Below are 18,442 nucleotides of genomic sequence, written 5' to 3' on the forward strand. Positions count from 1 at the left end.
CTACCGACTCCTCTCTAGCCTTGCCCCCCCAGCTCTCTCTGGGCTCTGTCCCCCAAATATTCCTACAGGTCGCACAAGATCTGCCTGCAACCCTCTTATGGTTAAACTGCCAAAATCAAGACTTTCTGCTCACCTTCACTCCTTCATTCCTCTTTTCTCCCGCCTCTGGAACAAACTCCCTCACTCTCTTCAATCCCACTCCACCCTCCAGGTCTTTAAAACAGCTGTTCACCACCATCTCTTATCCTCCCCCATCCAAAACCTTGATCTTTTCTACCCCCACTAATTTCGGTCCCCCTGTGTTTTATACCTCTCCCCCCCCCCCCCCCCCCTTCCCACGCCTCCTCCCCCCAAGCCCTCTCCCTCCCACACTTCTCCCTGCTCTCAAATGTTGTGGTTGTGTGCTTCCCCTTCTCTCCCCATCTTGTCTTCCGCTCCCTCTTTTTATATATTTTGTTTGTCTGGTTGATTTGTTTGTGAAATAAATGTTAGCTCTTTCACGAGCCTCGATTCAGTATACAAAAAAAAACAAAAAAACAACAACAACTAGTAACACTAGTAAACTAACTAGTAACTAACTAGTAAACCAACGAGTAAACATGTAAAACACGTAACTACACGAGTAAAGCTTAAACTTTACTTACAAGGGCATGTTGAAAAGTAATGCCTCCTATTCTTTATTCTTTCTCCCTCAGCAGGTAAAGATATTTGAAGGAAGCAAAGCACATTTACCAACATCAATCGTTGTTCTACAGTGGTGCATATTCATTTCTCAACATAATCACTGCTGTCCACACATTCCTACCAATGGTAAACAAGTTTTGTGATGCCGTTATACAATAGAAATGTGCATCCTGCTGACTTAACCAGCACTTCACAGCAGCCTTGATATTGTAGTGACCCATGGGTCCCCCAAGCGACACCAGCAGCAGAATCTCCTTGCTCCAGCCGGTGACGTCACCGGCGGACAACCTTGGCGCCGGGGTGGCTGGTCACGTGACCACCAAAGCGTGCCGTGCCTGAGAGGCGTGGCTTTCGGTTTCGGTTATGCTTTCTGGTTTTGGATATATATGCAGCCCGATAAACGGGCTTTTCAGAGTTCCCGAGTTGGTTTTTACAATAAACATCTTCTCGGACGAGTTTGTGTCTTGCCCGTCACTTCGTCCGTCTCAAGCAAGAGCCCGGCTCTTCATTGGTGACCCCGAATTTACGACGCGCGATGGACACCGCAGTGTCCCTCAAACTGCCCACCTTCTGGGAAGCACATGCCGCCGTCTGGTTCGCGCAGGCGGACTCCCAGTTCGCCCTGCGTGGCATAACGGAGGACGCCACTCGATACCATTATGTGGTCGCCCCGCTTGGCTCCGCGACCGCCGCCCGCTGCCTGAGCTTCCTCCAGAACCCGCCGCTGACGGCAAGTACGATGCCATCAAGGCACTTCTGCTGGGCGCTTTCGCCCTCTCCCCGGCTGAGTGCGCACGACGCCTGCTCGACCTTCCTGAGCTCGGCGATATGCGCCCGTCCGAACGCATGGATTACATGCTCGCGTTGCTCGGCGAGCACCCCTCGGATTTCCTGTTTCAGGAGCTCTTTCTTCGCCAGCTCCCGGCCCAGGTACGGGTCGCCCTGGCAGGTACGACCATCGTGAACCCCCACGACCTCGCCAAGGAGGCCGACAAGATCGCTTCGGCAAGCCAGCTCGCCGGAGCGGCGAGCCAGCTCGTCGGGGTGGCGGCCGGGAGCCTTCTCGCCCACCCGCCCGAGACGCAGTTTCCTTCCCGGAGGCCGCCGGGCCGGCGCGACTGGCAGCGGCGACGCCGCGTCGCCCGGGCCCGACGCGTCGACCAGAGCCCCCGCCGGACCCGGCCTGGTGTTATTTCCACGCCAGGTTCGGGCGGCAGGCCCGATCATGTTGGCCCCCGTGCACGTTTGGCAAGTCGGGAAACGGGCGAGCCGGCGTTCCCTACCAGCAATGAACGCCGGCCGTTCCGGAAACCTGCTGTTCATCGCGGACCGAGCATCGGGACGGCGCTTCCTCTGCGACACCGGCGCTCAGCTGAGCGTCATTCCCGCTTCGGCGGAGGACAGGCGGGCCGCCGTTTGCGGCCCCCCCTTGGTCGCAGCCAACGGCTCCGCCATCCGCACTTTCGGCCCACGCACCGTCGCTCTCCGCTTCGGCAGCCAGCTCTTTCACTGTGAGTTCGTGACGGCGGACGTCCCCATGGCTTTGCTCGGGGCCGATTTCCTGTGCGCCCACGGGCTGCTGGTCGACGTGAAACGCCGGCGTCTCGTCAACGCTGAAACTTTCAGCTCCCTGGCATGCGCCTTGAGCCATGCCGCGCCCACTGAGTTTTCCTGCGCCCTCCCATTGGCGGACGACTTCGCACGCCTCCTTGCGGAGTTCCCGGCCCTCACACGACAGACGTTTTCGGCCATCGCGGTGCGCCACGGCATCGAGCATCACATCCCCACTCTGGGCCCGCCGGTGTATGCCCGGGCTCGCCGTCTCGACCCCGCCAAACTCGCCGTCGCCAAGGCCGAGTTCGCGGCGCTGGAGCGCCTCGGCATCGTGCGGCGCTCCGACAGCGCCTGGCCCTCGCCGCTGCACATCGTCCCGAAGCCGGGGGACGGATGGCGGCCATGCGGCGACTACCGCCGCCTCAACGACGCCACTACCCCCGACAGGTACCTCGTCCCGCACATCCAGGATTTTTCCGCCCGGTTGGCGGGGCGGACCATTTTTTCAAAAGTGGACCTGATTCGGGGGTACCACCAGGTGCCCGTCCGCCCGGCTGACATCCCGAAGACGGCCGTGATTACACCTTTCGGCCTCTTTGAATTCCTCCGGATGCCCTTCGGCCTCAAAAACGCGGCGCAGGCATTCCAGCGCCTGATGGACGGCGTGCTGCGTGACTTGCCGTTCCTCTATACCTACCTGGACGACATTCTTGTCGCCAGCACGTCCAGAGCCGAGCACCTCCTCCACCTCCGGACGCTGTTCAGCCGCCTCAGCGAGCACGGATTGATCGTCAACCCAGCCAAATGTCACTTCGGTGCGGCGACGATCGACTTTTTGGGCCACCGCATCACCCGGACCGGCGCCGTGCCGCTGCCGGCCAAAGTCGAAGCCATCGCCGCTTTCCCGCGCACCCGCTCCGTCAAGGCGCTGCAGGAGTTCCTCGGGATGGTGAACTTTTATCACCGCTTTGTGCCCCGAGCTGCGCAACTCATGCGGCCCTTGTACGCCGCCCTCCGCGGCCAGCCGGCGAAGCGCGACGTCGTCTGGTCCACGGACATGGACGCTGCTTTCACCGGCGCGAAACGGGCCCTCGCCAACGCCACGCTGCTGGCCCACCCGGTACCCCAGGCTCCCATCGCCCTCACCACGGACGCCTCCGACTACGCCGTGGGCGCGGTGCATGAACAATGGGTAAACGGGGCCTGGCAGCCGCTCGCATTCTTCAGCTGGCAACTCCTCCCCAACGAGTTAAAGTACAGCACCTTCGACCGCGAGCTCCTCGGGCTGTACCTGGCCGTCCGCCATTTTCGCCACCTCCTGGAGGGCCGCCCGTTCACGGCTTTTGTCGACCACAAGCCGTTGGTTTTCGCCATGGCCAAGGTCACGGAGCCGTGGTCGGCCCGCCAGCAGCGCCACCTCTCCGCCGTGTCGGAGTACACCACGGACATCCAGCACGTCGCCGGGAAGGCAACGCCGTGGCCGACTGCCTTTCTCGAGCCGGCGCCAACGCCGTCCACCTCGGCGTCGACTTCACCCTCATGGCAGCGGACCAGGCCACCGACGGCACGGTGCAGGCCCTCCGGGTGGCGGACACGGGCCTCCGCTTGGCTGACGTCCCCTTCGCGGACACAGTCCTGCTGTGCGACATCTCCCAAGGCCGACCTCGCCCCGTTGTGCCGGTCACCTGGAGGCGTCGCATTTTTGCTTCGCTCCACGGCCTCTATCACCCGGGCCGGAAGGCGTCCCAGCGGCTGGTGGCAGCACGTTTCGTCTGGCATGGGCTGCGACGGGACGTCCGCGACTGGGCCAACGCCTGTACACCCTGCCAGCGGGCCAAGGTCCGCCGTCATACCCAGGCTCCGCTGGCTCCCTTCACCGTGCCCGAGCGACGGTTCGACCACGTCCACGTGGACCTGGTGGGTCCCCTTCCCCCATCGCAGGGGTTCACCCACCTGCTTACCATGGTGGACAGGACCACCAGGTGGCCGGAGGCCGTGCCCCTCACCTCCACCACCACCGCTGACGTGGCCCAGGCGTTCATCGCCACCTGGGTCGTGCGTTTCGGCGCACCGGCGGACATCTCGTCGGACCGCGGCCCACAGTTCACGTCCGAACTATGGGGCGCGATCGCCCGCATGTTGGGCGTTACCCTACACCGCACCACGGCTTACCACCCCCAGGCCAACGGGTTGTGCGAGCGGTTCCACCGCTCCATGAAGGCCGCACTCATGGCGGGCCTCCAGGACGACGGCTGGGCCGACCGGCTCCCGTGGGTCCTTTTGGGCCTACGCACGGCCCCCAAGGAGGACCTCCAGGCGTCCACCGCCGAGCTGGTGTACGGCCAGGCCCTCCGCGTACCGGGCGAGTTCATGCCCGACGCCACCAGCCCCTGGTCCGCCGCGCGCCAGTGCACGGACTTCCAGGAGGCCGCCCGACGTTTCGCCCCGGTGCCCACGTCCCGCCATGGCGACCCCCAATCCTACGTCCCCCCCAGCACTCCGCTCGGCGGAGTACGTCTTCGTGCGCCACGACGCGCACCAGGGGCCGCTCCGACCACCATACGACGGACCCTTCCGGGTCCTACGACGGGACAAGTCCTTCATCGTCAGCATCGGTGGCCGGGCGGACCGGATTTCGCTGGACCGCCTCAAACCGGCCCACATGGACGTCGGCCAGCCGCTACGGCTGGCTCTCCCACTGCGGCGCGGCCACCCCCTGTCCACTGCACCCCCCGTCCGACCACCCGCCACCACACCGGACCCCCCCCCCCCCCCCCCCGCGACTGGCCAGGGGTCGTTTCGGGTGGGTCATGACCCCCCTCAGGTTGACCTTCCTGGATCAAGTCCATTCTGGGGGGGCGTGTAGTCATTCTGGGGGGGCGTGTGTAGTGACCCATGGGTCCCCCAAGCGAGACCAGCAGCAGAATCTCCTTGCTCCAGCCGGTGACGTCACCGGCGGACAACCTCGGCGCCGGGGTGGCTGGTCACGTGACCACCAAAGCGTGCCGCGCGTGCGGTTATAATCCTTTGCACCTGTCGGTCACGTGACCACCGAAACACGCCTCGCCTGAGAGGCGTGGCTTTCGGTTTCGCTTTCTGGTTTTGGATATATATGCAGCCCGATAAACGGGCTTTTCAGAGTTCCCGAGTTGGTTTTTACAATAAACATCTTCTCGGACGAGTTTGTGTCTTGCCCGTCACTTCGTCCGTCTCAAGCAAGAGCCCGGCTCTTCAATATGATCGTCAGAAGAAGAATGTTCTCCACGAAAGTGTTCCTTAAGTTTGGGGAAGAGATGATAATTTGACCAAACCAAGTCAGGGCTTGTGATCCTTTGTGATGGTACTCCATTGACCATTTGTTTAAGGATCGAAATGATTTAGCCGAGTCATCTCCAGCACTACTCGCTTCACAGCATTAACATCATGCTGCACTCTGCCATCTTGACCAAGGCAGCACTGAGACATCTAATGTCGAGCATGAAACTTCACGCTCGGTGTCAGAAAGAACTTGTGTGCAGACTGTGCTTTGTTTCATTAAAATATCTTTACCTATTTTGGAGAAACAATAGGAGGCATTACTTTTCAACATGCCCATATATGAACATGTTTGACTTCTGTTCGCACAAATTCAGGTAATATTTTGCAATTTATTGAAACGTGACATTGTAAAATGTCTTTCATAGTTTTGGTCACATGCACACATGCTTAATGTTCCGGTTTATTCCCAGTTTCCTGTGAGGAATATTCCCAGTTTTCCTAAGTAAATATTTAGATCGAAGTAGTTCACAAACTGGCTTAGCAGGCCTGACATTAGTAAGTGGTAAAAAAAATTGTAATTTGGTCAGGGTGTGAACTCGCCCACTCATTGCGAAAGATACTGTGGGATCTTTAACGTTCACAAATTAATGCTGGGAGGACATCCTACTTAACATTCACTTTGTGGCCTAATGCCTTGCCTGTGAAGCACCAATCTGACAGTTTATCGTCAAGTTGAGAATTGAATGCAGACGACCAAAAATGGACATGGAAATATTTAGCCATCATGGAGTTGACTGCATTTTACCAAACACAAAGCCTGCGCATTCCAGCCCATCATTTAAAAAATTTTGTGTACAAAGTCAAGGCTCATGGAAGAGTTCAGTCAAAGTCAAAGCCTACTTATGAAGAAGCAATATTCATGTGTAGATCATGTAGAAGTGCTCCGGTTGGTTAAAAAAAAAAAAAAAAAAAAAAAAAAAAAGGATAGAAAGAGTGGGTGAGAGACAAAGAACAGAATAAAAAATGTTAGCAAAATTATGCTTACTTTTCTGAAGATTGGGCTGGATGTGCATCCACCGCTGCAGGGGACCCGCTTATATTTTGGTAAATAGACCAAATAATTCCAACAGCAAGCAACAAGGACCCCGCAATGCAAAAAGCATACGTCGTGAAATCCGGTTGATTAAAAGTCTGCGGTGGAGCGATCGAAGTACCAGGAAAATCACCGCTGCTCTCATTGTTCGGTGTTATGGGCTCCTCCACAAATGACTGCCACGTGACCATGAGTATTCCCAGGCTGAGCATTCCAATTCCCAGTACAACCAAGCAATAGCGCACACCCAGGCAGCCCTCTGAAGCCATTATGAAGAGCTCTTCATTGGAAATCTGGTAATTGAAAACTTTGAGCACTCTGGTGCAACATGGGCATGTCAAAACAAATATGGACAATTACCGAATGACCATTTCTTCAACTTCGAATGGATACAAACAAGGGTACTACCAAATCTGTGCTGCAATGCCAAATTCACACCTTCCTTATTGCTCTCTTTCTGTACAACGCCTTCCTCACACAGTGACGTCAAGGAGTAAAAATCCTCTTCAACAAGCTTTCTTCTTCATCGATTCATGCTGCACACTTGCAATACTTTTTCCAGGGCTTTGATCCTGTGGAAAAATGAAATGGAAATCATTAATTTCAATTACCATCAACAAAGCTTTATTTGACAGCACCGTTTATGTTAAAGTCACTTATAGGCAAACGTGCAAATAAAACAAGGCAACAACTTACAGGAAAAAGAAAATTGCGAGTTAGCAAGCTAACCTGACACTCGTCTTAATCCTCAACATTTGAATTTCACATTCCCAATGAGGAACATATTTCATGAGGCATGTAATGTTAGCACATCACTTTGTACTGCAATTCCCATCCACCATTTTGGTTTGACAAGCTGTAGCATCGCCCCAAATGAACATTGGGCACAATGGCGTTCACAAAGCTATTTCAATGACCGAGCCCCAAATACAAAGTATGGATGGCTTATCCAAATGTAGAGATCGTTGTGGCCTGAAGAAACCCGATTTAGCTGAACATATCAAGTTGTGGCCAAGCAAACAATATTCCGACAGTCAACAATCTTGTTCAAACAATCTGCTCTGGGACGAAGCAAACATAAAAACCTACAAATGGATGGCATCTTACAATAATTTTCTTTGATAATGGGGTGGAGGAAGTGTTTGTGAAAGTCTTATCGGAGAAACAAAAAGTTTTTTCCTCAGAAAGGGCGAGTGCCATTGTACGTACTGTTACAGTACACCATGACAAGGTTTTCACCATTATCTTTAAATGCTTTCACTTCTGAATCCTTATTCTGCCAAAAAAATATTGCTAATTGGATAGAAATCTTTGTAGATATTTCTTCCCAAAATAAATTATTTAAGAAACTTTCACATAAAGGGAATGCTACAGTCGTGTGCCTTGTATAAAAAGCCAAGTCTGGTAATAGCATTTGGAATATAATTTTTTTTCGTTAATTCCAATCTTTTTTTCTAAAGTTTGAATACAAATCCTCAAAAAAATTAATTCCAATTTAAGCTATGCAACGTTTTAAGAGTGCACAGCACAATCCAATCTAAGCTCAAGTTGCATCTACATCTATTTTGTTACAAGCTATCGATTAATTACTGTGGTCCTATGCAAATTATCCTGTTTCACTTCATTTAGATTTTCTTTGGGGTAGAGACCTTACTAAAGTAGATGAACAACTTTTCACTTAGCATATGTCATGAAACATGGCTAGACAGGCATGAAAATGCAGCTGGCAGGAACTAGGGTTGATCTTTCTAATGATGCCAGTCGTCATAATCATCACTGCCACTGCAAGTAGTACCACCACCGTAGGTCAGCCAAAGAACGTTTTTATTTAACCCATGTCTTTTGTGAACAGATTGGCCACAACCGATATGCCAATGCAGGTGGCAGAAATTTGTAACTTGGTCCTGGGGTGATGGTGAGAACTGGCCTTCTCTTCTCAAAGGACACCGTGGGATATTTCATGTCAACTAACAACCGGTGAGGGCAGAAGGGTCCTCTGACTCAACGACCTTATAATAGATGGCACGCACATCGATGAAACATCCCACACGTGAAACACCAGAGGGACAGCTTAAAGCTGGGTCAGGATTCAAACCCAGGTTAGACAGTGCAGAGGTGAGTGTGCATACCTCTCTCGAGACAATGCTGCTAGCTCCGATGGCAGTCTCAATCATAGGATTGAAAACGGAATGGTTAAGCATTTAAAACGGCGACATTTATGGGCACCCAGGCTGTGTATACTCACACGGTGCAACCATCTGTCGCGTAGACCATCCCCCATACACGAGGGGCATTGCTCCAGGATGGCCGAATAGTGATTGGTGGAATTGCAACGCACACAGGAACACTTTTATTCCAATCACAAATGTTTTTCAACAATCACAAATGTTTTTCAACAATCACAAATGCATGCAACTCAAAAGCCAATTGTAGCAGCAGTATAGGTAGCACAGGTATGTCCATTGTGCATTCATCGTAATGGATATGTTCAAGCCAGGAGGAAAGCAGCAAAAAAACAAAAACAAAAACTGATCTTTGTCCTCTCCCTTCAGGAAAAATCAAAGCAGAGGCTGCAGGCTTGCCATAGAAATTGGACGGAAAATCACAAAGCTGTCTCAGGTTAGATATTCAGGAAAGTCTGGACATGGAAACAGGGAATCAGGACATCATCAACAAAGTATGACAAATCTCTGCAGACCCCTAAAAGAAAGGAATGTGCTATCCCTTAGGGATGAAAAGATGATCGAGGGAATCAAATATTATGCAAACCAGATGTATGCACAAGCCCTTTTGGAACCATTTATCAAGAAGAGCATTTATTACATTTAAATTGTTCCTGGCTGTTTCCAGAACTGTTTTGTCTACCACAGACAGGTTATTGTGTGGCAGGCATTTCCTGTTGGTCAGCATGCATGCAGCAATAGCTGGTCTGGCACTTACTTTCTGGTACACACTACAGTGATTTGGTCTCGTCTCAACTTAATGTCTTGTAGGGTTTGACCAGGTGACTCCGAGGAGGGGCTTCTACTCCTCGCTGATCTGGGCCAACAAGCCTGAAACGCATGTCTGTGGATGTCCCCTCAAGGGTGGACCTGTTTATAAAATCGAGAATCAAATTCCCATCCCGGTATTGGCTGCAGTATAATCCTACGGAGATGTAGGGGGCTGTAGCTTCTCTAATCGCATGCCTAAGAGGTGGAGTCTATGCAACTGTTTAGCTAGAAGAGTGTATGTATGTATGTATGTATGTATGTATGTATGTATGTATGTATGTATACAGTATGTATGTATGTATGTATGTATGTACCATGCATTCAGAAATTATTCAGACCCCTTCACTTTTTTCACATTTTGTTATGTTGCAGCCTTTTGCTGAAATGGTTTAAATTCATTTTTGCCCGAATCAATCTGCACTCAATACCCCATAATGACAAAGAGAAAACAGGATTTTAGAAAGTTTTGCAAATTTATTAAAAAGAAAAAAAACTGAAATATCACATTTACATAAGTATTCGTACCCTTTGCTATGACACTTGAAATTTAGCTCAAGTGCCTCCCATTTCTCTTGATCATCTTTGAGATGTTTCTTCACCTTCATTGGAATCCACCTGTGGTAAATTCAATTGATTGGACATGATTTGGAAAGGCACACACCTGTCTACATAAGGTCTCACAGCTGACAATGCACATCAGAGCAAAAACCAAGCCATGAGGTCGAAGGAACTGCCTGCAGAGCTCAGAGACAGGATTGTGTGTCTTTCACTGAGGAGAGGCTTTCCTCTGGCCACTCTGCCATAAAGCCCAGATCGGTGGAGTGTTGCAGTGATGGTTGTCCTTCTGGAAGTTTCTCCCATCTCAACACAGCATCTCTGGGGCTCAGCCAGAGTGACCATCGGGTTCTTGGTCACCTCTCTTACTAAGGCCCTTCTCCCCCGATTGCTCAGTTTGGCCAGGCCGCCAGCTCTAGGAAGAGCCCTGGTTGTTCCAAACTTCTTCCATTTAAGAATTATGGAGGCCACTGTGCTCTTGGGAACCTTCAATGCAGCAGAAATGTTTTTGTAAGCTTCCCCAGATCTGTGCCTCAACACAATCCTGTCTCTGAGCTCTGCGGGCAGGTCCTTCGACCTCATGGCTTGGTTTTTGTTCTGATATGCATTGTCAGCTGTGAGACCTTATATAGACAGGTGTGTGCCTTTCCAAATCATGTCCAATCAATTGAATTTACCACAGGTGGACTCCAATCAAGGTGTAGAAACATCTCAAAGATGATCAAGAGAAATGGGAGGCACCTGAGATAAATTTCACGTGTCATAGCAAAGGGTCTGAATACTTATGTCAATGTGATATTTCAGTTTTTTCTTTTTAATAAATTTGCAAAACTTTCTAAAATCCTGTTTTCTCATTGTCATTATGGGGTATTGAGTGCAGATTGATGAGGGAAAAAATGAATTTAAACGATTTCAGAATAAGGCTGCAACATAACAAAATGTGAAAAAAGTGAAGGGGTCTGAATACTTTCTGAATGCACTGTATGTACGGTCACATGAAAAAGTAAGTACACCTCATGTAAAGTTTTGACTTTTTCAACATATTTCAACATACAGCTATTTGATCTTCATTTCAACAATATTGATAGATAAAGGTGATATAATACAACAAATATCATGAAACATTTACATTTTGTAGCCCATTGTATAATTTAAATAAACATATATGCAAATTTCGCATGTGGAAAAAGTAAGTACACCCCCTACATTTATCACCACTTCAAATACCTAAAATTAGAATCAGGTGCACCAACTCAGGTGCAAATGATTAGAACATCGTTAGAGGATCTTGGAGGAACCTGTCTTATTTAAACCTCATTTAGTTTGGTTTGCTCTTTGTTGTTGAAGTGTGCGGCGTCACCATGCCTCAATCAAAAGAGCTCTCTGAGGCCTTCAGAAAGAAGGTTATAGATGCCTACGAGTCTGGGAAGGGATTTAAAAATATCTCCAAACAATTTGAAATCAATCATTAGACTGTCCGGAAGATCATCTACAAGTGGAGAAGATTCCAAACAACTGCCAACTTGTTCAGGCCAGGCCGCCCCAGCAAGTTCAGCCCGAGAGCAGACCGCAAGATGCTGAAAGAAGTCTCTAAGAACCCCAGAATGTCATCACGGGACCGACACGTAGCTCTTGCCACTGTTGATGTCAAAGTGCACGAGTCTACCATTAGAAAGAGGCTGCACAAATTTGATCTACATGGGAGGTGTGCCAGGAGGAAACCTTTGCTGTCCAGAAAGAACATCAGCGCAAGACTAAAGTTTGCCAATGAACACCGAGGCAAAGACCAGCACTTCTGGAACAATGTGCTCTGGACAGATGAGTCAAAGGTAGAGCTATTTGGCCACAGTACCAGAATAGTCTGGAGGCATATCCCCAAAAGTGGCCTAGAAAAGGTGGTAGGGGTACACTCATGTTACAAGCTGGCAACAATGTTTTTCTGAAAGTCCAGACCTCTAGGAACCCAAAAAGTCTTGTTGCCAGCTTGGGAAATGGTTTGGACCAGATTTGTGGCCATTTTTCAAAATGGCCGCCTACATTTTTGGTGTTTTCTAATATTTGAGCTCTAGAACTTATATCTGGCTGTCTTAAAGGTCTCTAGGGTTATGACCTTATAACATATAGTCATACAACAATCCTCAACCAAATTGGGGTGCATGGCATATCTATAAGTGGTTTTATTGAAGCAAAAAGGCAAAAATATGCCTGAAAAACGCCTTCATTTTGATTTTTCCAAATCACTAAATTGCATACTGTGAAGTTGTTCTTTGGTCAATTTCTTTCAAAATAGTTTTAAAATTTGCCCAGATCCCTCCTCTTCATTAGCAAATCTTCAGGAATATACCCAAGTTCTCAGAAAATATGTTTTATGCATGATCAGCTACCCCTACCCCCTAAATCACAAAACGTGCCAATTTTCAATATTTCCAGATTCCAACCAATATCATTGTTGTATGACTTTTTCTCATCATGATAGGTCCAAATTAACTTACTCTATGTGATTAGGTGTTAATAAAAATTGAATTTCACACTTTAGTGAAAATCCAAGATGGCTGCCAAATGGCCATAGAATATTTGGTGGCGCGAGACCATAAGACTGCAATTTCATTCAGAGGCACTTCTAAAATGTTCCATTTATACTAAATATATGAGGCACTACTATTCTATAGGTCACATGTATGTGAAAGAGTCTTGATGAGTTGAAGATGTATTATTTTAGAGGGGGACTTTATGTAAAATTTATGTTTTATAACATTTGAATTTCAGGAAAGTAGTGTGGATTTGGAAGTGCCTTGTTTGCGGAGTATATTAGTTCCAACATAGCTGACAAACAAGGCACTTACATAAATGAAGACATAGAAGATTGTAAAATATAAGCTATATTATTTAATGTAAAACAAAAATAAACATACATAACTTGTATACATAATGCAAACATTATTATGTTACACTGATCCAAACAATACAAACGTCAATGCAATGCTTGCACCTTTAAACTAAACAAATATTTGGCACTGAATTAACAAAGTCATACCCAACAAGCTAATCTGGCTATTCATACATAAGTGACAGAATGTGGGATACAGTCATATCATAGACTAGTAATACATTGGTGGAACAGAGCTGAAGCAAGACTAGTTACATTACGTCAAATACAGCCAGCATAGTAACAATATGACATTATGGAATATACTCAAGTTTCCATGCATGTCGTCTAATCACTATCAGAGTCATTGAGGGGGTTCCTGCATAAGTCTGCACATTTGCATGCCAATGTGCACCGCAATCCATTTTTCCTACAGTTGCACCTGCCAGTTAGACATGGACGGGCCTTTGAGGTACATGCACACGTCGCAATTTTGACACATTCTGCTGTGAGCCCTTCCTTGGTCATGAGACGGGGCATCAGCTGGTTGTCCTCAAGGTACCAGCCGGATGTTGTTGGATTGGGGATTCCTGGATTTGGCACATTGGCATTTCGCCACACAAGGGCTTGATGATGTGCCCTTAAAATGTGCTGGTGCAATGCATCCTCTGTTGGTGGCATGTTCTCTGGCTTTTTACCAACTTTTCTGAATTGGGAACATCTCAGCGCCTGGATTTCCTTTGCGTCTCCTTTCGGGTTGTAAAGACGGCAGACAAACTCCTCAGCCTTTGCACAAATCTCTTCACTTGGAACATGTGCAACCCCTAGCTGGGAGAGTAGGTGAGGAACTTCACAAAATATTTTCCATGCTGCCTTCTTTGATATGCCTGCGAGTTGACTGGTGCTGTCACATCCTGTAATGGCATGACTCCTGACTCCTCCAGCGATTTTGCCCATCTTGTTGACATGCTCCAGTCCTTGATCATCAGGTACTTGGTTGAACTTTTGTGTGCTTTCCTTCACTCCGAAGTCCCCTTCATTGAAACCTGCCAACACCTCAGGCGCAGTGTGCCCCAGCTGATTCATATCTGCCAGGAACACACTGCCCCATCGCAGGTAGTTTGGCCGGTCGAAGGCTCCGAACCAGTGGAGCATCTCGCGAAAAGTGGTCAGGAACAATTCCCACTTGGCATCTCTGATGGCACGGGTGAACCTCAGGAGGATGCTCACAAGATGCATGTATTGCCGCCAATATACAAATGTGGCATTTGCCTCGTGTTCCCTGTCCATGTCTTCTATTAGGGCACTGACCTGGTAGGCCTTGGGCACCAGACGCCTCAGAGCACTGTAGATGGCCTCATCGTCTGCCTGCTGGAAAGCTCTCGAAAGGTCCTCTGATACCTGATTGATTTCTGCATCAATCTGTACTTCATTTTCATTCAGCCAATGTAGGATCTTCTGCCACAGAATTCGCCATAATGCCTCAAACACAAGCTTGTGGGCACGGATTGTGCGGTTCCATTGTTTCCCGTTGAGGATGTTCTGTGCAGTGTTCTCGCCATACACACCACTTTCTACCAGAATGTCCTTCAAGCCGGAATCTGCCATGTACTGTCCAATAACCTTGGTGAAATTCATTTGAATATGGAAACCACCAAGCATCACCACTAGGTTTTTGCATTTGTCTGGTTTGGCCCACTGCAACATCTTGGCTTTACAGTACAGTTGCTCATCAAAGGTAAGTACTGTATACGTTTGCCCTAGTGCAGCAGTCATCCTTTGGCAGTTTTGAATCACTGTCCAGATGGTGTCAAACTCATGTGCAGGCTCATTGATTATCGGCATAGGCCCTACTGTAGTCTTTGCTGGATTCACATCAGACACACGCTGGTTAAATGCTGTCCAGCCTGGAACATGCTGGTCCTCGGTGTGAGACTGACGTGCAAGGAGCCATGACACATCTATGGCCATAGCCTCAGAGATAACCTGGGCATCCGATTCCATATACCAATCAGCTTTCACAGCTACTGGAAATGTTGCTTCGGGTTTCTGGGTGCCCATGCCTGAAGGTTGAATCTCATTGAAATGCTCTGGCACAGTTACAGATCTGCTACTGCTTGACTTGACATCAGGTGCAATGGTCTTTTCGCCAGGTATGCTTCTTCGAAAGGCAGCAGACTGTGAGGCATGAAAGGAGCCTTGACCGTCAAGGGTCTCCTCTATGATGTCAATGTTATCATTAGCATATCTGATGTATCCTTGGTAGGTAGCTTGTGCAAAATTCAGGGGTATTATTGTGTTGTTTTGCTCAACATATCTGGCCAAGACAGAGTTTGCAAGGACAGTGTCAGCTCTTCTTACAGTTTCATAACTAACACCATGTCCTGCAGCATGCATTAGTTGCACCAAGTCCTTGGACCTTGTTGCTTGGTGAACAGTGAGAGCTAGCCCTAGTTGCTTTGGTGTCTGCTTTCTGCCACCAGATGCCAAACATACTATGTCCTGTGCTATGCTCAAAATCCTTTTGCTTTCTCCATCATCATCACCTTCGGAGGTCCCTTCAGAATCTTCAAATATGCTGTCACAATCACACAGCAGGCGTAGGAAAATGTAAAGGCTTTCAGGAACCACCTTCTGTGCACTTTCAGTATTGATGTCTCCAATATCTGAGTGTCCTGGCATTGTCTTGATGTCATTTCTCATTTTGACTGCCACTCTGTAAAGCCAACTCAAGAGTTCCTTGTCCTTTGTTTCGGCTGAGAAAGATGGAATGTGCTGGGAGGTTTCATCAGAATCTTGTATCTCACTTTGTTCTAGCTCATCTGCCATCTCTGCTAAGTTCTGAACAACAATACCTGTTTGAATTAGTGGGAAGACTAGAAGTGAATCCTGTTGATTCATGGACTGTACAAAATCTGCCCTATCTCCTAATACCCTTTTGACTTTGTTCTTGAATGCTTTGTAACTCTGTCGGTCACATTGCTCCACACAGACACTGAAGTCTCTTCTCATCATGTAACAGTATTGCTGCCAGATGGTTTTCATGGTATAGATGTCTCCTCCAGACAGCCCAGCATCCACCTCCTCGATCATTTTGTTGAAACAAACATCTGGTGGATATTCTGGGCCTTCTTCTACCACAGTTGACTCAGACTTCCTCCTGAAGGTTACATAACAAGGAAGGTGGTACTTCCCTTCAGCAGCTATTAGGTCACTTATTCCTGCCAACCGGCATCTCATAATCTTGTTCTTTTGAGCATCATTTAGTATTCTGTCTGAGGTCTCTAAAGTGGCTACATTCCTCAATTGCTTTCCTGCCTTATCCTCCTGACAGAAAATACATTTGTCCCAGGACACTGAAGCAACTGATGCTCTAGAAGAGGGGCGAATGCATGTAGATGGTTGGTCACACGAGTCCTTTGCTTCCTTTTCATGCCGATTTTTCAGTCTCTCAATATGGTTGGCATGTGTAAACTTTGAATAACAGCCCCTGTGCCATACTATGTGTTCTTTTTCATCATCAAGGTCAATACTCTGTATTCTGTCAAGTGTTGAGATGTACTCATGGTCATGGTATTTCTGTCTCGTAATCACACAGTCTTTAAAGCGTTCGAGACCAACATCTGTGGGCTTGGTTGTCTTTTCATTTTTTCTGTTGCCTTGGCAAATGAAGCATGTGCTCCAGTCGATGTCCAGTGCAACTGATTCTCTCTTCCGTCTCCCGCCTATCACAGCTACAGGTTCCATCTTCATTCATATCTGGAAAGAGACAAAGACTATGTCTACCACAACACTGAAAGCTATTTACAGCACATGCAACAAGCAATATGTTATAGTACATTGTTAACACAACAATTATGTTAAAATGATGATTCGGGCAGGACCTGAGGAAGGATACAAAGGAAAGCATCATTATTGCAATATATTATGTCTCAAAAATGTGTTGGTATCAAATGGTAGACTGCATTACCTTAACTTAACGTCATAATGTGAAATATTATATTTTATTGGCCATTTGGCAGCCATCTTGGATTTTCACTAAAGTGTGAAATTCAATTTTTATTAACACCTAATCACATAGAGTAAGTTAATTTGGACCTATCATGATGAGAAAAAGTCATACAACAATGATATTGGTTGGAATCTGGAAATATTGAAAATTGGCACGTTTTGTGATTTAGGGGGTAGGGGTAGCTGATCATGCATAAAACATATTTTCTGAGAACTTGGGTATATTCCTGAAGATTTGCTAATGAAGAGGAGGGATCTGGGCAAATTTTAAAACTATTTTGAAAGAAATTGACCAAAGAACAACTTCACAGTATGCAATTTAGTGATTTGGAAAAATCAAAATGAAGGCGTTTTTCAGGCATATTTTTGCCTTTTTGCTTCAATAAAACCACTTATAGATATGCCATGCACCCCAATTTGGGTGAGGATTGTTGTATGACTATATGTTATAAGGTCATAACCCTAGAGACCTTTAAGACAGCCAGATATAAGTTCTAGAGCTCAAATATTAGAAAACACCAAAAATGTAGGCGGCCATTTTGAAAAATGGCCACAAATCTGGTCCAAACCATTTCCCAAGCTGGCAACAAGACTTTTTGGGTTCCTAGAGGTCTGGGCTTTCAGAAAAACATTGTTGCCAGCTTGTAACATGAGTGTACCCCTACTGTCACATTTCCTGGAAGTGCCTCCAGACTAGAAGACATGTTTGGCGAAAACCAAAGACAGCATTTGACCACAAGAACCTGACACCAACTGTAAAGCATGGTGGTGGAAATATTATGGTTTGGGGCAGCTTTGCTGCATCAGGGCCTGGGCAGCTCACCATCATAGAATCCACTATGAATTCTTCATTGTACCAGAGGGTGCTTGAGGATAATGTGAGGCCATGTGTCAGAAGGTTGAAGCTCAACCGAGGGTGGACCTTGCAACGTGACAATGACCCTAAACATACCAGTAAATCCACCAAGGAATGGCTGAAAAGAAAGAAATGGAGGGTTCTGGAATGGCCAAGTCAAAGCCTGGATCTAAATCCCATCGAGATGTTGTGGGGGGGATTTGAAACGAGCTGTGCATGCAAGAAACCCCTCAAACATCGCACAGCTGAAAGAATTCTGCATGGAGGAGTGGGCAAAAATTTCTCCCAGTCGATGTTAGAGACTGGTAGACAGTTACAAGAAACACCTACTTGAGGTTGTTTCTGCCAAAGGGGGCAACACCACCTATTAGAGCCAAGGGTGTACTTACTTTTTCCACAGAAGGAAATGGCATCTCTGAACAAAAAACAATGAAAAATTGACTTTGCAATAATTCATTCACCAAAAAATTAACAAGTAGATCACCTTTATCTATAGATACTGTTTAAATGAAGATCAAATATTGATATGTCCCAAACCCATCTTCTGTCCCAAATATACAGATACTTCTGTC

At 47.8% G+C, this 18,442-nt stretch overlaps 1 protein-coding gene across 3 annotated transcripts in view; it reads right to left on the minus strand.

Moving 5' to 3' along the window:
• Positions 1-18,442, minus strand: part of LOC137425196 (transmembrane protein 51) — a 60,801-nt gene that overhangs the window by 20,925 nt on the left and 21,434 nt on the right. For all 3 annotated transcript variants that reach the window (XM_068113370.2, XM_078776421.1, XM_068113371.2), the window contains one exon: positions 6,542-7,161. In XM_068113370.2, coding sequence (XP_067969471.1) covers positions 6,542-6,858 — 317 coding nt within the window. In that variant the 5' untranslated portion in view covers positions 6,859-7,161. The remainder of the gene's footprint in view (positions 1-6,541; positions 7,162-18,442) is intronic.

Source organism: Myxine glutinosa, chromosome 4 (genome assembly GCF_964187855.1).
Source record: "Myxine glutinosa chromosome 4, kmMyxGlut1.1, whole genome shotgun sequence".
Taxonomy (NCBI): domain Eukaryota; kingdom Metazoa; phylum Chordata; class Myxini; order Myxiniformes; family Myxinidae; genus Myxine; species Myxine glutinosa.